Source organism: Aplidium turbinatum, chromosome 16, assembly GCF_918807975.1.
Source record: "Aplidium turbinatum chromosome 16, kaAplTurb1.1, whole genome shotgun sequence".
Taxonomy (NCBI): Eukaryota; Metazoa; Chordata; class Ascidiacea; order Aplousobranchia; family Polyclinidae; genus Aplidium; species Aplidium turbinatum.
In genome coordinates, this window is record NC_137487.1 from 17,954,256 (window position 1) to 17,980,442 (window position 26,187).

Sequence of the window (26,187 nt, forward strand, 5' to 3'; positions counted from 1 at the left end):
AAGATGTCATCAAAGTGACCCCCAGAGGGTTTATTTCACCATAGAGTACATGGACCAAACGTGGTCAAAACGAAGTCTTCTAGGGCACCACAAAATATCAAATCTAACAATACTCTCAGTTGGAAAGGTGATAAAAGACCTACCCAAAAGTGAATCTCCTCCTATAGTTTAATTTACTTCATCCCTTTCTCGAACCAACCTTGGTGTAACGAAAGTGCTATGCCAGGACAGTACGAATGGATTAAATTTAAAAATATTTTTATATAGGTTTTGATGAAATACATTCACAAGCTGTCCCATGATGCATGAAATGGAACTATAGCCTACTTTACAAAAAGTTTTTGTATAAATCATATTAAGTCAATCGAAAAAAGGCAACAGGACATGACAATACATGGCTTTGTAACACCAAAAACAGAAAGTACGTAAGAAGCATATAGGCTACAGTAGCCAGAAAATTGATCCAAGATCTTGATACCACCACTAAATGTGGACTTAATCGAACAACTGACTATCCAAATCAAAACGTTTCGAAATGAATCATTTGGAACGTTAATTTAGGCAGTAATGAACATTTTCCAGCTGCTACAATAAATAACCCAATAAACCCAATGTAGTAAATTTTTGTTTAATGCCATTTGCTTCATGTCTCCAATCAGTTATTGTAACTGTTCATTCATAAACAGAGATTGTTTGTGTAAATGTAAACGGTAACTCAATTGGTTAGCGCGTCACTTCTGGAACGAAGAAGCTTCAAGATCAATAGCGGCGCTGGTTCGACTCTCGGGGTGTGCGCTTGAGCAACGCACGTTAAGGGCTGCTCTCCATTCAGCGGCATCTAATGGATGGAATAATTCCCCGACAACAAGCCTTCAACAATCGGAAACTTCACTCTGTCAATCTCGGTGACCGGGCCTGCGCCAGTGATTCAAAGCCTCTACAAGTATGCGAAACTGCCAGGATTAAGCTCTGCAAGAAGCTTTCCCAGTCCGAGGATAAAGATTCAATCAATCAATCAATCACTGGTGTCGCTTTTACTTTCTTCGTCTTATTCTTCAGATTCATACAATTCTCCTGTTATATACAGAGAAATAAAGACTGTACGAAACAATTGCTATTATGCACTACAGATATGCGTAACATACAATAGTAATTTTATTATCTTTTACAGACGTCTATTTTTCTTCGAATAATGCAACATTGCAACTTACTATTAACTGGAAAAAGTTCAACATTTATTTGTTATTTAGTGCACCCAGGCATTTTTCTCAAGATTGCAGAAACTATTGGTTATAGGTTCCTAAAACGAAACTTTACAGCCAGTTATTGGCTAATGTTTACAGTAAGAAAGTAAACGACTGATAGACCAGGAGAAAGTTTTATATTTATAAAGGGTAACCCAAGCGACATCCAATGCTGTTTACCTTCTTCTTGACTTTCCTGGATGAGATCAGATTCCACGCAGAGACATCTAAAGATGCTTTATACCTTTACCTTCAAACCACACCACTTTATAAGAACCTCCTTCTTCTTTCCAGCCATACTCTAGCAGCAACGTTGCTGCTTGTTCACTTCTAGTTGAAGATAACCACCATCTTGTGATGAGATGTGTGCGCCTTGTCTTCTGGAGAAGTACTCGTAAACAAAGTGGTAGAGTACTACTATCTACAGTAGCTTCTGGTATGCATGATATCCTTTCATTTTCTTTTTTGGGTTTGTAGCCGTCTAAAAACATTTGTAAACGGACTTCGTTGACATAATTAATTTTCTTGTTTTTGTACATGTTACACACAAAGTTCTCTATGGCGATGATAGTGTCTTCACTAATTTCTTTGTTGTGTCCGAGTTGGCTAAAAGCTGCCTGCGCTTCGTGGTTTCCTTGGAGTAATTTCAGCGGCCGCACTTTCCCTTTCCTGCTAAATGACGAGGTGTAATCAGAATCTGTAAAGGCATGATATGCAGGTAAACACTTGCAAATCGTCACTCCAAGTGCGGTAGGCCTATGCAGCTGGTTGATGTTGATGTACCGCTGCGTGTTATTGCTTTGCAAGCCAGCTTCTATCCATATCTTTAATGAAGGATCAAAAGTTCCATAGCAACCTAAGCCAATTACAAGACAGTCAGTGTCAGACGTGCGGATAACCACATTGCTTGGGGCTGGTACATCGCAGACAGCTTGCTTTATCTCTGTATATAACAGGAGAATTGTATGAATCTGAAGAATAAGATGAAGAAAGTGAAAGCGACAGCAGTGACAATGAAGAATAAAGAAACGACCGTTTACATTTACACGAACAATCTCTGTTTATGAATGAACAGTTACGATAACTGATTGGAGACATGAAGCAAATGGCATTAAATAAAAATTTACTGCATTGGGTTTATTAGGTTATTTATTGTAGCAGCTGGAAAATGTTCATTACTGCCTAAATTAACGTTCCAAATGATTCATTTCGAAACGTTTTGATTTGGATAGTCAGCTGTTCGATTAAGTCCACATTTAGTGGTGGTATCAAGATCTTGGATCAATTTTCTGGCTACTGTAGCCTATATGCTTCTTGTGTACTTTCTGTTTTTGGTGTTACAAAGCCATGTATTGTCATGTCCTGTTGCCTTTTTTCGATTGACTTAATATGATTTATACAAAAACTTTTTGTAAAGTAGGCTATAGTTCCATTTCATGCATCATGGGACAGCTTGTGAATGTATTTCATCAAAACCTATATAAAAATATTTTTAAATTTAATCCATTCGTACTGTCCTGGCATAGCACTTTCGTTACACCAAGGTTGGTTCGAGAAAGGGATGAAGTAAATTAAACTATAGGAGGAGATTCACTTTTGGGTAGGTCTTTTATCACCTTTCCAACTGAGAGTATTGTTAGATTTGATATTTTGTGGTGCCCTAGAAGACTTCGTTTTGACCACGTTTGGTCCATGTACTCTATGGTGAAATAAACCCTCTGGGGGTCACTTTGATGACATCTTACATCACCTTTCCACCCGAAAATATTGTTAGATTTGATATTTTTGTGATGTCCTGACATAAGACTTCGTTTTGACCAAGTTTGGTCCATGTACTTTATGGGGTGAAATACACCTTCCGAGGGGGTCACATTAAGGAAAGTCACTTTGAAGTCATCTTACACCACCTTTCCACCCGAAAATATTGTTAGATTTGATATTTTTGTGATGTCCTGACATAAGACTTCATTTTGACCAAGTTTGGTCCATGTACCTTATGGGGTGGAATAAACCTTCCGAGGGGGTCACATTAAGGGAAGTCACTTTGAAGGCATCTTACATCACCTTTCCACCCGAAAATATTGTTAGATTTGATATTTTTGTGATGTCCTGACATAAGACTTCGTTTTGACCAACTTTGGTCCATGTACCTTATGGGGTGAAATTAACCCCCTGGGGGGTCACTTTGGGGGGAGTCTTACATCACCTTTCCACTCGAAAATATTGTTAGATTTGATATTTTTGTGATGTCCTGACATAGAACTTCGTTTTCACCAAGTTTGGTCCATGTACCTTATGGGGTGAAATTAACCCCCTTTTTGGGCTTTTTAGGGGGCTCTAGGGTCCAGATCCACCCGGTGCGGTCAATCTTCCATACTTTTTGTGAGTGACATGGTTGACCCCAGTAACTTCAAGGGGTCAAACCTTTTGTACCTTATGGGGTGAAATCTTCTGTCGTAGGCTCCCAGACTATATTATATATTATATGCAGGCTAAGAAAACCTTATAACTATGAATTGACAATGTGCAAACCTTCTTTAGGGTCATAAGCTAGTAACTACCGGTACCCTTTTACTAATTGTACAAGCCTAACCTTGTAAAGTTTGTGTAGTTTGCAAGTTTTGTGCAATTTAAAGATGCTCAACCATTCTCAAAGCGAAAATTCAAACAGTAAAGTGATTTTAATACTATTATTGCAATAAGTAAACAACTGATTACTTTTTTAATGTGTGTTTAATTTGAAAATTAGTGTTTTGCTGAAACAAACTTTTATTTTAGCATTGAGAATGGCTGCTAAAGTATTGAATATTGATGGTTGACAAAGTTCAAGTTTGATATCTTCCAAAACTTGTACTACGGCAGTTTTTAAAATGGGGATATGCATATCGCGGATACGGCGATGCTTTGTACCTGATGAAAATGAAGCACATAATTCAGGTGCTGTCCAAATGTCACCAGTAAAACGTAAGTACCATGGTTGTATTAATCTTACAATGCAATGACAGAATATTGGTATGAATTGTTCATCAGAATACTTTTGCGGTTCATGATATATATGATATATATAATATATGCATTATGCTTTAGTATTATATGTGGATATTTCATTGGAAAACATAACTTTACAGGGAAGTATTTTCTTTGGTGTTGTTCAAGTTTAGATGACTGAAGTAAATTGCAAGTAATATCAAGAAAATTAAATTTTGTTATGTTTATGAATTTAGAACTTGGAGTTTGTCATGACTTTAAAAATTTAAAACTCAGCATCAATGTAATTTTTCCTCGCATTGAATCTTGATAATTTAATGTGAAAATGTATGTTTTCTATCATATCAAATTTTTGTCATATGCATGCAATTAAAAAAAACCTTTCAAGTGACCCTTTATAGCACAATGTTGCAAATTTGCAACACATTGTAGTGCTAAATAATTTATGTTTGTGATCCTAGGTTACACCTTTTTTTTAAAAAAATTCTGACAATTTGATTGTTTTCTTTGGCCGCTAGGAGTTGACCAATGCCACAGGCGATATGTGCATTGTGCAGCCTATTCTTGTATTGCTGCAGTAGGCTACTACAATGATACAAAAAATTAGATTTATCCAAGGACATGAACTTGACCACAGTCACACACACAGCTTGAACAATTGCACCTCCGAAGCCGGAGTTTTGCCAGAGCTGGAACCGGAGCCAAATGTTGTTCTATCACTATCTATTTGGCAGGCACCTAATTGTCTGCACCTAAAGACGTGGACCCAATATTGCGGATCTAACAATCAAAATGTCGACCATCTAATCAAAGAGTGTCCAGTGACTACAATCAGTAGTAGATGAAAATCAATATATATACATGTGGTGATACTTTCTAACCCTTGTTGAAACATTTCAAACACCACACATGAAATATGCAAACCATATGACTACTTGAGTAGGTTATTAAAAGTTATTTGTGTTTAGCGCAAAGATTTCAACCTGAAGTTCGTATTCCTCAGTCAACCATAAGAAGCGAAGATGTTTATATTGCATTGTATGATTATGAAGCTCGGACGGCAGATGATTTGAGTTTCAAAACTGGTAAGTAAGCAAAAATATATACTTTCAATAGTCAAAAATGTTATATTTGTTTATTTTACTTTGGTACCAGTAATCACTGAATTTTTATTCAAAATCATGTAATGGCCAATTCCCAATATAATTAGCTAATCCTTTTCATACAATTTTGGTAAAGAGGTGACTTTCTTCAACCATAGACAGATAAAACCAAGCAACCACCCGGCATTTAACATAGCCTAATACATTAAAATGGACATAAACTATAAACTACAAACGTTTTCAGCCGTACACATGTTAGCCCTTTTCAAGTAACGAAAAATAACTGATTTTACATCTACATTGAAAATAAATGACTGATCTACACAATGAATTGAAAAACAAAATGCATAAGAATGAAATCGCAAAGCAGGGAAGAAAGGCACATCACATGGCGGTTAATTACGCGAGGCAAAAAAAACGCATCACATGACGAATTAAGAAAAGGCGTTAAGCAGATAGGAAGTGCCAACAGCAAACAATTGCGTATTGAGGCGAGGATTGCAGGATTTTATGAGCAAAGCGTCGTGGATTTTGAAAGCTCAAGGACTTGCTTCTGTCTGATAAAAGGCCTCCACAAATGACTTTTCTTTCCTTATCGCCGTTTCATGCGATGGCACCAACACACTCATCCTCGGAGTCATAACTGGTGTTGGTGTCACTCTTGTCGGTATCAACTGCTTGATGTTTTCTGCAATAGTCAAATGATTTCTGTTTGATTTTTATTCACGCATTGTTGCCATAATCATCATCATCACGTGCCGTCTCCGATCCGAAGGTTGGCTGTCATTTTCTTCCACAAGTCACGTTCTTCCGCTACTCTTTTTGTTTCTCCAATGCTTGACAAATCAGCCCACTGCATTATGTCATCTCCCGATGTTCGTCTCCTTTTTCCCCTGCACTTCGTTGCCATAATAATCTCCAAAAACGAGTTGTTTTTTTAATTTTAAATTGGAAAGTAGCGGGAGTGTGTCTGAAAGAAATGTAGCGCCTCTCCGTCTCCGCTACCGCTACATTAATCTAAGACTACAATCAAAATGTAGCGCCCCTACCATTACAACAACCAAAAAAGTAGTGTGCCACTGTCAACCTCTGATAGTGAGCAAGCAGGGTTGAGAAAAACCCGGGTTTTTTTAAAAAAGCCCAACCCGCCCGGGTTTTTTCAAAAAAAACCCGGGTTTTTTTGGGTTTTATTGGTTTTTTTTAAAAAAGATGCAAAAAAAGGTAGATTCATGCTTATTTCACCTCAAAACTACTTTTTACGAATGAAGTGCCTTTCACTCACAGTACATGCTTGCATAACTCAATAAAATAATGCACTAAGGCTGTTGTTGCTTTGCATCATCCATTAATTTCAAGATCAAGTTGGATGTTGCATATCCACTGATTTCTATACCAAGTTGATGCTACCGTGGTAGAAATCACATTATTGCATCATTTGCTTTAGATTTGAAGGCAAGGAGCATTTATGCCATCATGTTTAAATATTTTTTATCATTTATATATACATACTATATATAGTAATGGATAAGCAATTGAGCGATTGCGTGGCCAATGGCCATTTAGGCAAATGCTCTGAAACAGCCAAGCGTTAGAATCCAGAATCTGCGGTCCACGACATTAAGGCGCGAACAAAACGGCGCAGACAAAACGGCGCCAAAGTCAACGTAACCAGCTCAGAACCTTTTCCTCATTTTGTTAACATTTTTTGGTCAATTCCTCTTTGTCATGAGTTGCCAAGGGTGGTGGGGGGGGGGGACTTGTATACCAGCTCCAAAAATCCTTATTCACACATAAACTTTCGTTATGGTTGCAAAGTATTATCGTTCTATAAATTGAACTTGTTGCGTTGACTTTGGCGCCGTTATGTCTGCGCCGTTTTGTTCGCGCCTTAATGTCCTGCTTCGCAAAATCTGTAATTGGTAAATAGCTTCCTAAATTGCATTTCACATCATATATACAGACTACAGTAGAGTAGTACTTTCAGCAGTTTAACTATAAGGCCTTCTTGCATAAATGAGTTTTAGTGTAGAATACACAAAGGGGCATTACTTGATTTCTGTGTACTGTACAATATCCACTGCGTTTTCAGTTTATTCTTGGAAATTTACTTCACAATCACATCCTTAAGTCCTAATTTAAAGTTTGTTTTAAGTGCCTTGTAGTGTTTTTGTTCATTTTTTCAATTTTCTAATAAAAACTGGACAAATATGATGCTCTGGGTTTTTTTATTGGTTTTTTTAAGTGGGTTTTTTTGAAAAAACCCACCCGGGTTTTTTTGGGTCGGGTAAAATACCGACAACCCTGTGAGCAAGTACTCGTGCGTATCATCAATGAGTAATCAGATCATCTTTGTGTCTTCATTCTTATTACTTTCCAGTTCATAAACTTTTTGTACCACTATATATCTTAATTATTAAGTATATACTTTTTACATTTCTGAATTGAAAAAGTAACTTTCTCAGTTTAGTGGTGCTGAACCCTTTGTTTAACTTTTGGAAGCTAACACAGAGGGGTCTGCTACTATGGTGTCCGACGTTTTTTTCGTAAACAGTTTTTCGTAAAACAATTGTTCGTAAGCAATTGTTCGTAACATCAATTCTTTGTAAAGCAATTCTTCGTAAAGCAATTCTTCGGGCATGCAATTGACCATAATACTAATTGTTCGTAAACAAATGTTCATAAAAGTTAGGCTACGGCTTTTAAAAAAAAAACAGTTACAATTGTTTACGAACAATCAATTAGGGTAGCCTATATGCTAGAGATGTGCTAATTGTGCTTAAAGACGTGCTGTACCTGTAGAGTGTAGAGTCCCTGATTCAGAATGACATTACAGTTTGTGAGCAGCGAAAAAGGAAAACCAAAACTTTTGTATAGTGGCCAGCTTTATTACAAAGATTATAGTGCACTTAACGCACAAGGGCAAGAAACTACTTATTGGAAATGTGAGCATTTAATAAGAAATGTCCTGCACGAGTAACAACTGCTATGGCCGCCATTGTACAATCCAGAGGTGAGCACAATCATGCTGAAGATGCTGGTCATGTCGAAGCAGCAAAGGTTATGGAAAGTATTCGTTGTGCAGCAAAAGACAGTCGTGATGCCTCAAGTTAACTCGTCTCAGCAAAAACTATTGGACTCAGTCAACCCACGGCAGCAAAACTGCCAAGTGTGCAGAGCATGAAAAGGGCAGTCACCCAAGTGCAATTGAAGGAAAATGCAGGCCCGGCAATCCCACATCCTCTCCGTGACATTGTGCTTCCAGTAGAGTACAAGCAAACGTTTGCTGGTGTAACATTCTTGGCCGATGATTCTGGGCCTGGAGATAACCGTATGGTCCTCTTTGCCACTGAAAGAAATCTGCAGCTCCTTGCCCGTTCAAAGCACTGGTATGCTGACGGCACCTTCAAGACAGTGCCTGCACTGTTTGAACAGCTTTACACAATACACGGACTGAAGGAAAACACTTCAGTGCCTCTGGTGTATGCCCTGCTAGGGGACAAAAGGAGAGGGACATACATTCATCTGCTGCAAAAATCAAGGAGTTGTTACCTGCTGTTGCAGAGACAATCATGACTGACTTTGAGATGGCCATGGTTAATGCAGTAAGCAGAGAGTACCCACTTTCAACTCACCGTGGCTGTTTCTTCCATTTGTGCCAGTGCATTTGGAGAAAGACGCAATCAAGTGGCCTGAAGGAGCAGTACGAGACAAGTGCAGAGTTTGCTCTGAGGCTGCGCATGTTGTCTTCTCTGGCCTTTGTGCCTATTGATAAAGTCAGCTGGGCCTTTGACATTCTCATTGATGGGAATGTATTACCAGATGTTGCTCAGCCAGTAATTGACTACTTTGAAGACACTTGGGTTGGGCGCCCAGATCGTCGTCAAGGGCGCCGTCCTCCAATGTTTGCAACTCAAATGTGGAACTGCTATGATGGCGTCCTCAGTGGCCTTCCCCAAAACTAATAATATCATTGAAGGATGGCACAGAGGGTTCATGTTCCAGGTATCTGCAAATCATCCAGATATTTGGAAGTTCATATCTGCAATCAAGCGAGAGCAAAACCTAAATGAGGTTCGCATTGAACAGTATGTCAGTGGCCAGGCAAGACCCCCTCCAAAGAAGAAGTACAAGAAGTAGGCTACAAATTTGCATTACGCACCTTCATCGGAAATTGCAAGACAAACCTTGCTGTTGCGAAAAATTGTTCACGAACAATTCACCTATCACCTGTTTACGAATAATTGACCTATACGAAGAATTGATGCATACGAAGAATTGCTTTACGAAGAATTGCTTTACGAAGAATTGATTTTACGAACAATTGTTTACGAACAATTGCTTTACGAACAATTGCTTTACGAACAACTGTTTACGAACAATTCACCTATAACCTGCTACTATTCGGCGAGTCTAATTCGGCTCGTCCGATTCGGCGAGTGCCCTATTCGGCGATTTTTTGAATTTATTTTTTTAAATTATCGGGTACCGTAGCCTAATTGTCATTGCCGCTTTTGCATCGTTTTAACGTCGCTAAACGTTCAAATAACCCGCTAACCCTTAACCCCCTAACCCTTAAACCCCTAACCCTTAAACCCCTAACCCTTAACCCCCTAACCCTTAACCCCCTAACCCTTAACCCCCTAACCCTTAACCCCCTAACCCTTAACCCCCTAACCCTTAACCCCCTAACCCTTAACCCCCTAACCCTTAACCCCCTAACCCTTAACCCCCTAACCCTTAACCCCCTAACCCTTAACCCCCTAACCCTTAACCCCCTAATCCTTAACCCCCTAACCCTTAACCCCCTAACCCTTAACCCCCTAACCCTTATCCTCCTAACCCTTAACCCCCTAACCCCTAACTCTAAAACGGCAATGATAATTAGGCTACGGTACCCAATAATTTAAAAAAAAAATTAAAAAATCGCCGAATAGGGAACTCGCCGAAAAGGGCTCTCGCCGAATAGGGCACTCGCCGAATCGGACTAGCCGAATTGGACTCGCCGAAACGGGCCATTGCGAACACAGAGTTATATGCATAGTTGCATACGGTAACAGGGTTTTAACGATATTGTTTGTTTCTTTTAAAAACTGTTGTATTACCGGTACCGTAGGACTTTTTCATGTTTTTCTTTCTAAATCATTTACAATGGTTTCATGCAATGTTTTAAGCAATAATGGTATGCATTAAACATTACAAAGAAACTGTGACAACTGAAAACTCAACTGCAATAGGGAATTCGTGATAAGCGTACCGGTACTAGTAATTTAGGTTTAACTAAGTTTTGTGAGTTGGAAGTGCGGCAACCTGCTGATGTTAAAATATTTAAAAGCTCAAGTGAGTTATTTTCAGGATATATTGCTGTGTGGAAAAGTTGTTATTTTTTCAATAAAGAAACTTTTTTTAGTTATGAGTGATATTGAAACGCGGTTTAAAATTGAAGCAAAACCTAGTTATATATATAGGCTATACACTATACAGTATATAAATCATTATTTGTTCAACTACAAAAAGTGAACAAATAATGATTTACATTAGTTCTGTCTTTTAAACATTGAGCACTTTTATTTGCAACTGCTGCAATCAACTTGTGGATTATATATACAGTATATATATTATATACATATATATATAATATACAGTATATATATATATATATATACAAAAAGATGGTCCAAAAAAACTGGTCAAGGAATTTGGAAGTTTTTTTTTGTTTTTTTTAAAGTACAAGAGATCGAAATTGCATTTAATCCCAACCGAAGCCATGAGAGACGTACAGGTTTACAAACATAGTTTGATGTTTATAGTGAATTTATCTTTGGTTGTATGAAGCATGCATTCCATGTGCAACACTTTTATTTTTCCTTTTTGTAGGAGATCAAATGGTGATGCTAAACCGTGATGAAGGAGATTGGTGGAGAGCCAAGTTGCTTCACCCAAGTCCAACCTCTTCTAATGAAGGATACATCCCATCCAACTACGTCGCCAAGCATAATTCGTTGCATTCCCAATCGTAAGTTTGAATTTTTTACTAAATCTTTATTCCATATACAATATGCAGTGGATCATAATCAAAGCATATGTTTTTTGGTTGTGGAAATCCTTCACTAAGAATTTTACTTCCGAAGTTTAAATTACTTCTAATTTGTTTTCCTTAGCACCACTGATGGAGGTTAACAGAATGTATGAAACTTTTCCTTGTTAGTTTTTGATCCATTCTTGTACATGAGTGAGCAATGAGATGAAAGTATCGTGAAGGAAACTAATTATTTATTGTACAGTTACTATTGTAAACTAGACAACACATGTCCGCAAATTTCTCCTAAGGCTAGCTTGCATGTCACATTTATGTTTCTGTTAGGTACATTTTGTATGACGTCGTATATGCGTAATTACGTATGCAAGCTTACTAGGTTAAACCACTTAATAAACAAATTTAGTTCGCGGACATGGCAGTAAAACCTACCCTCCGCCCTTTAGGCTTGTCAGCCACTGCATCCGATCGATCAAATAGCAAACTTGCGATATACGTCAAACCATAATTTTGTGTTTGTACAATTTTTATGATGTTATTTCAATTGTCCTTTCCTTTCATATTTAAACCAACCATCTCTGTTTGGCTGATATGTGATTGCTCTGTTTGCTCACCAATATTTCTTGTTGTCTCTCCGGATTAGCTTGCTAAATTTAGCCTTCACTAAATTTTAATGCCATTCATATGCTGTTGCTAAATGTTTTGCGAGGTAGTAAAGAATGCCTCAAACTGAAAGCAACTTGATTATCTTGTAAACTAGCACTCAGCAAATGGTCCACGATAGTTATATACACTTTACAAAGCAAAGATGCAACGGGTGGTAAAATTTGTTTTTAGTCATCGTCAATACCCTGCTAACGAACCTTAAATCCATACTTGGTGTTTTTATGTGATCAATTTTCTCATGAGCGTAGCGCACGTGGTTTTACAAAGTTAGACTACAAAGTATATAGCCTACTTCTATGACAAGGATTTCCCGATAGGCTACGCAAGTGCGCAACACGCTCAAAGAGACCTGTTTTTTTTTTTTGCAATATTTTTTACCTATTTCCCTGCGGTACCGATAGAATCACAGCATCTTGTTATTCTGACCTTTCTAATAGAACAATGTTGGTCGGATTACGGAGCTCTGGTTGGATTTATAAAATTAAAAAGAAATCACAGCTGTTCTCGTTTAAGAAGACGCTTCAGCTGTCAACTATCGGATGCTCCATTGCTTTAGCTTTGGGAGTGAAGTAATTTTACAATACCGTAAACAGATGACTGACAGTAACTTAATGGGATTGGATAGCATTGTTCAAAACATAAAATGCACTAATAATGTAACAACATAATAAGCTCAAACGTCGTCAGTTCCATTAGTTTTCTTCTTACAGTTAGTTCCTTCTTACACACATTCTCTGCAAGAAATAAACAAAAAACCACGTCCTTTGAATATATGATGCTATAAGGAGTTAGGGACGGGATATGACCCTAAAGATATATGCGCTTCATCCAGTGAAGAGCGAGTCGATTGTCTATCTTAGTGTCTCCATGATTCATCTTTTTTGCAGGTGGTTCCATGGCAACATCAAGCGCACTGATGCGGAACGGTTACTCCTCATGCCTCACAACAGAGATGCTTCATTCCTCGTACGAGGAAGTGAAAGCAAACCCGGAGACTACTCACTCTCGGGTAAGAAGAAACCAGACAAAGCTTTTTGGTGTGCTGTTCAGTAACAACTTTGCTTTATAACTTAGGTTTTCTTAGTAGCCTACCCCCTTGTGACACAAAAATTCAAGCGAAGGGCACACTGAAATAGCCGGGTTGGCCAAACGCTTGACACACCCAATCTTGTGATTCTTTTTCGACATCCAGTGACGATAAATTTTGATAAATTCTTAGTTTTTTATATTAATGGATGGTCTAGGTTGCTGAAGCATTACCACCAATGGCAGCTACGTCTGTGTTCAGACGTCTGTGTTCAGCTGCCATTTGTCTACCCCACATCTTTGTTCAGAAGTTATAACTTGGTTGTACAGTAGTTACACAATGGGTGTTTTTAATATCAATGAGTGCGGCAACAGGGTTGTGTTATATGTATTTTCAGCTGAATTGTTGTTTCCCGGCAAGGATTTATTATATATGTTTAACTGTCTACTTTTTGTTGTTAAGCTTTCTGTGCTCTTGGTATTGTGACAACAAATTTAACTGCCCCACAAACCTAATAATTTGATGAGACATCTTTTACACACCTTCCTCCAGTGCGTGACCAGAACGAAGCCAAGCACTATCGCATTCGCAAAGCTGATGTTGGTGGCTTCTTCATCGCACGGCGAGCTATCTTTCCCACATTAGCAGAACTGGTGCAGCATTATCAGAACGATGCAGATGGGCTCTGTGTACGACTTGGAACACCGTGTCTTGTTGTAAGTAGCTTGTCACATATTAAATAGAGAAACTGATATTGAGAGCAACACTCAAACATTTACTCAACGTTCAGATTTGCTTGTGCTTGCTGTAAATACAAGTTGTGAGGCTATGGAGTTGGACGTCTTGTGTACACAATTTAGGGTGATGACTAAATTTTTTTTTGAGGAAATCGAAAATGCCTGCTATGGGAAACGATGAACTTTTTTATGTGTACCAAGAATGTGAAATTTTTTTTTTTAAATTTTTCAAAAACCTCCCCCACCAATTGATATTTCTAACGTCACCTAAGTACATTTTTCTCCTTTTTTATTCCTCATACATTGTTTAAACTTGTTACAGACTCCTTACCATACTAAAAAGGTGGCCCACAGTATGGTGAAGATTTTGAAAAAAAAATTGTTGAAAAAAGTCGAGGGGGTCCAGAGATTTTACCCTTTTTGTCATTACTTTTCACAACAGCGCCTCTAGCGGAAAAATTTTAATTAGTGTAACTTCAAGAGTTCTTAAGCGATTTCGACAAATTTTTTTGTCAGATGGTTTATTTTTGATACTGGGTGACTTGGTAGTTTGTTAGTTGTTACATTTTTACCACTAGATGGCAGTAATTTGTTTTTTTTTAGTGTAAAACTTGCAAAATCCTCAAATCGACTGCATGATACCCAAATTTATCGTATATTTCCATGTTCTTTTGCAATGTTTCAATATAATCAGTAAAACAACACTTGCAAGTTAATTTCATTTTGTGTTGAACTTGTTGTAGGCTATTTGCATCCATCTTATGAAAATGTCATCCATTTTACGAAAAAGGAGGAAAAGGTTTGCGAAAGGGAGGCGCTAAGCGCCACAGAAAAGTCTTGCGTGACAATATCCAGGGAACCACCAAGCCCGCTATCAGGCGACTCGCTCGTTGAGGCGGTGTCAAGCGCACTTCCGGCTTAATTTACGAAGAAACCCGAGGCGTGTTGAAGGTCTTCCTTGAGAACATGATCCGCGACGCCGTCACCTACACCGAGCACGCTAAACGAAAGACCGCCTCCGCCCTCGATGTCGTTTACGCGCTGAAGCGCCAAGGACGAACCCTGTACGGTTTCGGCGGTTAGAAGACTCATCAATGACAGCAACAACAACCTTTTCGTTGTTTCCAGCTCTTATAACGCTACGCCACACTGCGATGGAGTAGGGAGAGTAACCCCTTCTTCATTCAGAGTGGAGCACACACCCAATGCTTTGTGCGTAGACAAAGAATGGCGAACCACCATTTTTGTTGCTGACAATGTTGACGATCTCCTTTCTTTTCAAACCCATCTTCTTCTGATATTGTGCTCTCGGAATAACTGGAGGCCCTGTCACTTTCAGAATCGTCATCTTTGCTGGACAATTCAGCTATTGTTGAAGCAGGAGGAATTTGTAACTTTAGCCTTTTTGAAGGGTGTATTGCAGAGAGTGGGGAAGGTTTCAGAGTGGTGTAACCAACTCTTCCACGTGACTCAATTTGCTTTTTGTAAAGCTCTTTATCTTCGTTAGACAGCCACTTTCCATCACTCTTAGTAATATCAAAAATGATAGGTAAGTCTTCTTTAAATTTTTCGTTTGGCCTTCGTTTAGATTTTTCGTATTGTGAAACCAACTTGTCGAAACGGGCAATGATTGCCTGTTTACTGAGAACTGGAAAACTAAATGTTTGCCACAACTGGGTCAGTTCTTCTTGCATTGTTGCCATTCTTACTTTTTTTAGCTTTTCAGCTTCCAGCAGCACATGATATCGACCTAAAACCTGGTGATTTGATGGCAGCCGAACACAGGTATTCAAATTCTCCATTCTTGGCAGGTCTCGTCGTTTAGTGTAGCTGGAGGAAGGTAGATTTGCAGCCCAAATTCCTTTGTTCTTGGATACAGCAGTATTCGATTTCAAAAACGACATACTTTTAAAAGTATGGTATAGGTTACAGACAGGTAATTCCTAACAAAACTAAAAATGATAATCTTTATGCCATATAATTACGATATTAACTGCTCTGGACCACATTTACAGCTAATTAACAATCTATAGGCCCATTATTCAATTTCGTAACAGTTGCATGGACAAGGATTAACGAAACATTGGTTCACCATGTTTATTACCATCAAAGTACATAAAGAATGAGCTACCACACAAATGAAAAAGGAGTGGCAGAAATCTATCTCACTCATGATATGCAATCCAAAACAACCAGTTAAGCACCCCCAACTCGGCAACTAAAAAACTAACCCGATAACTAGGCTAACTTGAATTCAATTGCATGATAAATTGCATGATATAGGCCCATTAAATAGACTAAGTTACACTTTCAAGATTTTATGTACAGTACAACAAGCTGCTAATAATTAATAGATCAAATGATTTCAATTATTCTTTTAAATTATTAGCAACTTACAATGCTATTAAAAACTCTTGTCTGGTCTAGCTTTATAGGGTATCAGTTCAGATATAAAGCACTAGTGCCCTCTAGTGACAAAAAGATATCAAAATAAAGTAACAATAAACCTCCTCTGCATTCAAAATGAGCTTATTGACAAAAAAATTTACCGAAATCGCTTAAGAATTCTAGAAGTTGCACTAAATAAAAATTTTCCGCTAGAGGCGCTGTTGCAAAAAGTAATGACAAAAAGGGTAAAATCTCAGAACCCCCTCGACTTTTTTTGACAATTTTTTTTTCAAAATCTTCACCATACTGTGGGCCACCTTTTTAGTATGGTAAGGAATCTGTAACAAGCTTAAACAATGTATGAGGAATAAAAAAGGAGAAAAATGTACCTAGGTGACGTCAGAAATATCAATTGGTGGGGGAGGTTTTTAAAAAATTTTCAAAAAAAAAATTCACATTCTTGGTATGCATAAAAAAGTTCATCGATTCCCATAGCAGGCAAAAAAATTTTTTTTTAGTCATCACCCTAGCACATGCTTTCAATGATTTTTTATATGTTACCAAATAGCGCTTTCAAACGATTTTCACTTTTTTCATGGCCTAGGTTGAAATACCTCAGACCGCCGGTTTATCGCATGACCTCGCAGACAAATGGGAAATAGACCGAACTTCCATCACCCTGTCGACGAAGCTAGGCGAAGGCCAGTTTGGCGAAGTATATGAAGGCCGATGGAACAAAACCACCAAAGTTGCAGTCAAAACTTTAAAAAGAGGTAATTGCCGCACTGAGCAATAAACTTTGCTTCAAATACCTCTTGCCGTTTAATGCTGAATTCCGGTGAAATCTAGTAGTATTTGGTAACTTAACATCCAAAAGAAGTCAGTTAAATATACTTATATATTCTTCGTCTTTTTCATCTTCGAGTTTCTATACCAGAGTCTGGCTCCCGCTCTGAGCAAACAAGTAAATTTCAGTATCCAATCCACTTTTCCGAAAGCTCGCATTAGTGATTTCATCCATTGCAGGTACCATGGACAAGAACGAGTTCTTACGAGAGGCGCAGATCATGAAGAAGCTTCGTCACCCAAAACTGGTGCAGCTTTACGCTGTCTGTACTCGTTCTGACCCGATCTATATCATTACAGAGTTGATGTGCAACGGGGCTCTAAACTCTTATTTACAAGGTTTGTGTGCTGCTCGGAAGTTTGTCAGAAAGGATTTTTACTTTAGCTTTTATGGAACCTGTCTGTAGTTCATCATACTGTCTGTTTGAGTCTTGAAAAGATGTTTTAAATAACTTTGAATGATAAATACCATCGTGACGTTAAATCGGTCACTACGCTTTTAATTCGACGCTTAAGCATGAATATTGAATATACAGTACAGTAGCTCGTTAAGTCAAATTTTCAATTGTTTTCGAGTTCCATCGTATCCGCGCCCACGCCCGGTGGTTGAAGTTTTAAATGAAGTGGACGGGAAGGCAAGGAAGCCAATCTTTGTGACCACCTCCAGCCATGCCTTTAAGTGTCCTGCTAAAGACACAGCCGCATGCTCTTGAGCGGTGTCGAACCGGCGCTTTTTCAATTGCCATTCCAGCCCTCTCACCAATCGGCTGGGTAGTTGATTTTACGTGATGTTGTTCTTTATCAGGTGAGGGCAGAGATCTTGCAATGCCAACGTTGATTGAGATGGGAGGCCAGGTAGCAGCAGGGATGGCGTATCTGGAGGTGAACAACTACATTCACAGGGACTTGGCTGCTAGGAATATCTTGGTTGGAGTAAACAATGTCTGCAAGGTCGCTGACTTTGGACTTGCTAGGGTCACTCAGGTTAGTCAAGTCTGAATATTCATTATTTTTACTAATGTTATTGTTCAGTTTACTGCTCGATTATTATTTTGGACAGGGTTTTAAATATATATTCAAATACTGTTTCACTTGTATTGCTGTACTGTTAAATTGCATGTTTGAATTTCATTCAACTGATTCTTTTTACATTTAAAGTGGCAGCAAAAAGCATTCTGTCTTCCTGGCATCATGAGTGAGCATCAAACTTGCCAATTTTGTTGTCGGTCGAATGCTACTACAACATTCAGACGTTTTTTTACTCATTCTTTGAGCCCAATGAAAGGAATGCTTGATTTATCCCATATGGATATTTGTGTTTTCTTACTCAAGACCTTGCCAAATGCTTTTATATCGTTGTTTAAATACAAAAATCAGTGTAGTTGCTATTTTACATGGTCGCCTGACATTGAAACGATGTAAAAATGGCAACTTCACTGGCTGAGTAAGGTCACATGCAACAACTGTTTGTCCTTTTTATCATAGAATGAAATTTACGAGCCCCATGAAGGGGCAAAGTTCCCCATCAAATGGACAGCCCCTGAGGCGGCCACCATGCAAAGGTTCACCATCAAGTCCGACGTGTGGTCCTTTGGAATCCTGTTGACGGAACTAGTTGGGAAGGGGAGGATTCCATACGCAGGTCTGTACATGTGTCGTGTATGTGTAGTTGTGCGTGTGTGTAATTGTGTCTCAAAAGTTGAGGATGCTTATACTGTGAGTTGTCTGCATTTTAACAGTTTGCATGTGAACGCTTGATAAAAGTTTGGTTCTGAACTTCGGATTGTCGTGACCAAATTCCTGCTTAATTTAAAAAAGTGGTTTTACATGTTCTATCAATGAAACTGAAAATTCTGTTTTCACTGTGAAATCAATTTTCTATAAGCAATATTAAAGCATTAGATAATTGGGTTGTCACGCAAAAGCTACTGCTTTGAGCCGAAGTGATGAGTTTATGTTGTAAGCACCAGTAGAAATTGAACTGGAAAATATAATACAAGCTCCTCGCAAAAGAAAAGTGTTCATAGAGAAACAGACCAAACGTCAACCAACTCCAACACTTTAGGTATGAACAACAGAGAAGTGTTGCAACAAGTTGAACAAGGCTACCGGATGCCAAAGCTTCCGAGCTGTCCGGATGCTTTGTATGAGATCATGCTTGAATGCTGGCATCGCGATCCTCAGCTCCGACCCTCGTTTGAAACTCTACAGTGGAAGTTGGAAGAGTTTTACTTCACGGACGACGGTGTCTACAGAGAGTCGGATAGCGTTATATGAGAGCGTTAGTAACAAGACTTTTTCTCTTCCTAGCCAAGGTCTATAAATCATGCTTTATGAAAATAACTGCAAGTTAATCGTTAAGTTAAATCTTTGACAATCATTTACTTTATGGCTAGAATTAAAACGCGCGATTTAACTTTCATATTTTTGTTATTCTTGTGTTTATTCACTAATGATACCTTGCGCATGTTGCAAGCTCAATTTTGCATTGATTTAAACTTTTTAAAGTCTACACGTCTTGTATAATACTTGTATTTATGACAGTGCAGTGTTGAGGATCATCACGATGACAAGTGTGAGGTGTTGATCGAAACTGTTGGTTCAGAATTATCATGACGGTGTATTTAGATAAATTGTTATCTGGTGTTTCTAAAAACTCAAATCAATTGTTCCAGTCCCGGTACTTGATAAAACGATAAGAAAATAACAACAACGAAACCATATCGTTAATTTTAGTGTTTTGAGACATGGTCGTCTGAAATGAATGGCCTTGACATCGCACACGACCCTTCAGAGCTGAAAGTGAAGTATTTTTATTTCCAAGGTTTGTGATTTGAGCTATTCAAACACATTCCCCAGCAGTTTAGAAATACTGCTGTTTATCCTGACAACGCACTTAGAAGTTTCTTTCTCGGCTGTGATTAGCTTTGCAACGCTCGATGACATTGTTATTCAGTAATATATCTGGCAAACGCTCTTATACAATTACTTTTAGGATACCCTCTCAAAAGTTTCAATAATCGCTCGGTACATTGTTTTGTTGATTATTTTTGGTACGATTTTATTTCAACCCGCTCATACTTGTATTTCCTCTTGCATTACATTTCCATTGCAAAGTATCAAATACTGTATCGACAACTGTTTCACAAGATTTAGCTCGAGCTTACTGAGAAACAAGCTCAACTACTGTAGTTCCAACAAATGCCTTTAAACCTTGGTGCCTTCCTTGATATATTTGAAGCTTTAAACAAAATCGCATTTCTATGAACAATTGAAATTCGTCGACTTCCTCTCCCAAACATCTGTTGCATGATTTTGAGTTCAACCAACAAAGTCGTTGGGTTCGCCCAATAACTTTTCATCAGCAGCCACTAGATTATTTTTGATGAACATGAACAATCTGCAGTCGGATTTTTATGTGCCTTTATTTTCACGTATTGATTTTTTTAATTTTTACCAAGTTTTAACCTAATTATCATTCATATATTTTGATCCTATCTTCGGCACTTTGAATAAATTGTTTTTTCAGTTTTTTGTTTCCTTCGTTGATTCCAAAGCTTGTTATTTTGATATCAACGTCTTTCACAGCCATCTGAAATGAAAGTACCAATTTTATTACAAATATCTCCTTCCTGACTATAACAAATCTGTTGTTATATCTTTACGGTTGACGGTAATTCAGTGTAATTACCCAAACAACAAAATTCTTTTTATGTTGATTTAATGTCAGACGTTGAATCAATGTAAAAGTGACGGATTTTCTTCTCTGGGTGGTTGCCAACATGTGTTTCACCCATGCCAGGGGTGTGCAATCGTTTTTATTCCATGGCTATTCATCTTTTTGTAAATGAACGTTTAATTTAAAAATGTTAACGTTGTTCGCATTACTTGGTTGCAGTATGTGCTTCACGGCCTTATAAAAGATCCCGTGAGTCACGTAATGCACACCCCTTTTTCTAGCTAATCATATATTTTATTCAATAGATTGAGTTTCGCTGTTAGCAGCATGATCGTTGCTTACTTCACAATGTAGATCCTAACGACCTGTTTTAGCCTGATGCTGCGAGTTCGCTGTGGTAATAGCAAATTGCACTAGCTTTCGGAACACAGTTCCCCCGTCATGTGCTATGACGAATGGTGTTGAAGTCAGGGAGTCGTTGTTTTATGCGGTTCTTTGGTTTAGCTTGAGGTTGCTGTCTGTTGATTTTCTGTGTTGTTAGGCGTTATTGCTGTACGGTTTATTCCCGCCTTCTTGTTCAGCTGATTTGCACAAAAGACGAAATCGTGCCTTAGAGTGATTGTTTTCCAAATCACCCCTTTCTGTAGGTTGCTTGTTACTATGCATTAAATTAATGCAAAAATAACGTTGCCGGTTGAAATTTCTAGTCATTGCAATCTGAACAAAGGTACAAAGAAGTAGATGTCAGTTAAGAACATTTTCAGAAAGTGATGTTTGTTGCACTGGTGGAACGGATTACCCAGACAACAAACTCCGGCATTATACATTGATTCAACGTCTGTAGACGTTAACTGTTTAGTTTTTGAGCCGTTTGCTGAACATGAGTTTAGTATCTACATTTTATCATTATTACTTTTTATGTTAGATTGGTTTTCTACAAACTCAATTTTCATTTGTTGGTGCTTCGTCCTGATTTATATTGTTTTAACCTCTTTAGTTTTGTTTTAAATTTTGTGCTAAACGTTGCTTTATCTTTCTCTATACATTCATGTGGTGCCTTTCATTGAAATGCATTAAAGAAAATTAAAATACGTGGCTCTGATGTGTAGTGGTTCATACAGGATTTGGTTGAAAATCTTCTTGGATTTTTAACATCAATGATAAGCATAATCAGGGGTAGTCAGAGAAGGGCAAAGTGGGCAATTGCCCCTCTCTCCTTCCCGAAATATTTTGAATAAACATTTCACCTGTCACAGCATCATTTGACTGAGTCTTACTTCAGATTTAGGCCGAAAGTTGAGAGGATGATTTGGCACCGGGATCAACGAATCTTTCGGTCGTCGAAACATGGCAATGAAAACTAAAACGGTGTACAATTTTTTTTTTTGTATTTGTGGAAGCAAAATAAGTTTAAAAAAAGTACAAATGGTGCAAAATCACTCAACTACGTTAATCATGGCATTGACATTTTTTAAATTACAGATAGGCCTACCGCAAACACCAGAGTTGGGTCAATTACACAGTTTTTAGTTCACTTACACTATTAAATCGTTTAATTACAATTACATTGTTCTGAAATTGTCAAATTACAACTAGGCCTCTTCTAAATCTAATAAATTACAGTTTCAATTACAAAATGAAATGTCCATAATTTTATGTTTACCAATGATTTTTTACAGCTTGATGGTATCAAAGACAGATAGAGTAGCATTTGATCAAGATTGGGTTGCCACTTGCATTGCAATGTAGAAGTCCCTTTTTAAATCCCAACTAGCGGCTTCATCAAAGTATTGGTATCACGCGTGCAACTTACCAAATGTATGCTAATTATGATTTGAACCAAATGTTTTTAAAATTACACAAAGCAAAAGTTTCAATTATAATTACAGTTACATGAAAATGTGTAATTAATTACATTTAATTGCAATTGATTCAACGTTTGCGAAAAGCCTTTACCAACTTTCTAGGCTATGCTGCAACATTCAAAACTTCATTTCAAACGCACGTTTTCAATGTGATTTGAAGCAGCGCCGGATTATCCATACATCTAAACAAGCTGAAGATTTGTCCTGGGCCCACGAAAAGTCGTCCCACTAAGTATAAGAAAATTACTCATTCAAAAGAGACAATTTAAACAAATTTAAAATCGTCAATGCTTTTTTTAAAAACAAGGTAGGCCTACGCAATCGTTGGAACATGCTTGATCAGTAGAAGTCGTGATATTGCAACAGGATAGGTGCACACAAACAGTGTAAAATAGCCAGAGAACGGTTTGCCAAACTGTGTGTTGAGAGTCGCAAGTGTGCCGCGAATACCTGGTGATTTGATGCTGCAGCTGTTGGGTAAAGCTGCGAACTGTCCAATTGGTTTACTTTAGAAAGATGGATTTGCTTTTGTGTTACAGCAGACTTACGATAAATTGTCCACAATTCACTGTGTAAATCTGTTGACCATCAGAGCACTTTCAACTCCCACTGTATAACTGCATAATAAACAAGTAGCGGGAGGTTAATTTTAATTTGAACTGTATAGGCCTGATGTTAAGATACAACAGTATATTCTAGTTAAAAATTTGAAATTCTCCCAATCCTAAAAATTAATTTTCTCCTCAAATCGCCTTACCTATATATTGTATTGACGTCACATTTTGCTTATGGCATATAAAGTTGAAATATTATTTGCTACTTTACTAAAACACGTTGGAAATGTTGCAAGGCAACCGCAAACTTTGTTGTGGTCTCGATTTTGTAGTTTTGTCGATAAATTTCGTTTTTACGGATAGTAGGTCTACATGTAGGCCTATTTTGTTGGCTACTGAGGGTCTCATTGGTAACCTACCGGGCCCAAATTATTCTCTCAACGGCCCTAAGTATTGATCACACTACGCATCCATTTGGATCACTGAAAAATTCAAAAGAAGATTTATGGAAAGTTCATTTACGAAGTCACGCTTCATTGCACAAACATCGCGTTATAACTCCTCCACATCTTATTCTTGCTTCCTACTATCCCAAAACTCAGTGTTTAAACAATATTTTGTATTTGACCATTTAACCTACCTAATAAACCCAAAACTTGGAATGCAATATTATTCATCAATCTATTTTCCTTAACACTACGTCAAGATTCCAAGTAAAAACAGAAAAACAACTTGCTTTAAGCTATTTTTTTAATCAGTTTAAAATGATGAACAAATATTACCACGTTTTAGTTCAGTTCAGTTTTTTTTATTTCTGACCATCACAACGAAAAAAAAAACAATATATGCCAAACATAGCAGAGGTCTAGAAAAAGGTAGAAGCGACAAAACGCGGACGCAATAACGGCATGATACCAAAGCAAAGAAATACCTGCCTTTAAGACTAATAGCTGCAGAGAGAACCTTTGCGTTGTCCTTTCTTGGTCTCATGTGTAGTGATGTGTTGGCGAGGAATCCAACGATCTCAATGAAGGGAAATTGGTGTGTTTTCATTTGTGGTCGCTTACAACTCGCCATAGCCGGTCAAATGCAAATGGCTGAAGATTGTAAGCTACTACAGCACCGTATTTGCGAACAACCTCGCCAAAACTGCACTCATGGACAACCAACTGGCCGTAATCAACAAATCCAACTTTCGTACTCAAAGACGCAGTAGCTCAACTTTGTTCAGCGCCAGGCCAGGCGTTTTACTCATTTTCAGATGTTTATAATACAATTTTGGTAAAGAGGTCACTTTCTTTAACCATAGACAGGTAAAACCAAGCAACCACACGGCATTTAACATAATACATTAAAGTGAACATAAACGTAGTTGCTTGGTTTTATCTGTTATTATCAGATGTGTGCAATAGCGCGCTGCTTTTGTAGTGTAGGCCTAACTAATTTTTTGGTAGCGACAGCAAAAGCGGTGTTTCAATTTTGTTAGAATAGCGGCTACAGTAACGGCACTACTATTTGTTCAATGTAGCGGGTAGGCGCTGCATTTGCTTCAGTTGTACCTCCACTATCCGCTACTTTCCAATTTAAAGCTGAAAAAACTGACTCGTTGTCAGAGATTTTTGATGGAAACACTGGAATGTAACAGTGCAATTACATCCAGAACGAATAATACCATTCACCTTGATAAAATAGCCTACATTTTTCATAACGACGAATGATGATGTAGGTAAATGCGGTACTCAACGTGACATCATTCGTTTTCAAGATCACTTTGACTTCACAAAGTCCTTAAATAAAGCTTTTCAGTATCAAATCAAACCAACAGTAGCGGAAGCGAGCTAGTTTTGAGCCGAGCAGTGCGTTACTTTTTATCTACTGGTAGCCTTGTAAGTAAGCCGTAGGGGGGAGCGTCGCTCTTGTAGCTTCTTGTAGCGGTAGCTACTTTCAAAGTACCGGATGCCCACGTCCCTGGCCCACCTCTGTTCATTTTATTATGAGCTGTCAGTAAATCTACGCTAAAAATCTAATTTAAAACTCCCTTACAATCCAAATCTACGTAAATCTACGCGGGGGAGAGTGGGGTTAGTTGGAAGGCGGGGTTAGTTGAAAAATAATCATTGTTTAACTCTCGATAACTTTTTTAAATATTTACTGCCAACATGTGAAGTAGTTTATAAAAACACATAATCCATGTTAGTTTCGATTTGTTAAGTCAAGGTATACCTGTTTGGCTGACAATTTTCTATTTTCTTACTTTCGAAGTAAAATTTTTGGCGTATTAAAAAACATCTTATGCGTCGATATTGTTAAAGATAGGCAGAATTTTTTTGGTGTGTGTCATCTGTAGGTGTTCTACAACACTAAGAAATGAACAAATTTTAGTCCAATGCGCCATGCTTGAATATTTTAGGAAAATAGTTTGTCATATGCTAATGGGGCTAGTTGGAAAATAGTGGGTGGGGTTAGTTGGAAAGTGGTTTGATAACGGTATGACTATGTAGTATGATACGAGTATGTCGTCGTGGTATGATAATAAGTAGTATAAGCTCCAATGTATTTGTTTTAAGCAGACATACATTGTAAAATTTTAATTTGAATAACTTGGAAAGTGTTATATATACGGCATCACAAGTTTTAACAATGCATTTATTAAAAAATGGTTTTACGATGATTAGGTGTAGAATTCATTGCATATTGATTTGAAAGCAGGTAAACATATTTGCTTACAACCCCATGTAAATGTTTGTTGGTTGAAAAAAGAGTATCCAGTTCATTAGTGGGCATTAAACTGACGTTTTTCAACTAACCCCAGGCATGGGGTTAGTTGAAAAATCAATTGTATGTTTGTTTATTTTAAATTTTCATTAAAAGCTGAATTGACTCAATACTTACTTTTGGTTGCATGATAGAGGACACCATAGATGATAATTTAAGCCACTTCACGTTGTCAGGTTATGCACCCATTGTTTTAAATTTCAATTTAAAAAAAAAATCTTTCCGATTAGCCCCACTCTCCCCTAAATCTCGTCCGCCCCGTTAGCTCACTGGTTACGCGC

General features: G+C 37.9%; 1 protein-coding gene across 1 annotated transcript; it reads left to right on the forward strand.

Moving 5' to 3' along the window:
• The first annotated feature begins 4,045 nt into the window (after positions 1 to 4,045).
• Positions 4,046 to 21,814, forward strand: LOC145785080 (tyrosine-protein kinase Src42A-like). The gene is made up of 10 exons (XM_082596781.1): positions 4,046 to 4,208; positions 5,201 to 5,317; positions 11,210 to 11,348; positions 12,923 to 13,044; positions 13,615 to 13,778; positions 16,792 to 16,960; positions 17,214 to 17,372; positions 17,839 to 18,017; positions 18,519 to 18,675; positions 19,099 to 21,814. The coding sequence occupies exons 1-10, from the start codon at positions 4,115 to 4,117 to the stop codon at positions 19,308 to 19,310; spliced, it is 1,512 nt and encodes a 503-aa protein (XP_082452907.1). The 5' UTR covers positions 4,046 to 4,114; the 3' UTR covers positions 19,311 to 21,814.
• Positions 21,815 to 26,187: the final 4,373 nt, after the last annotated feature.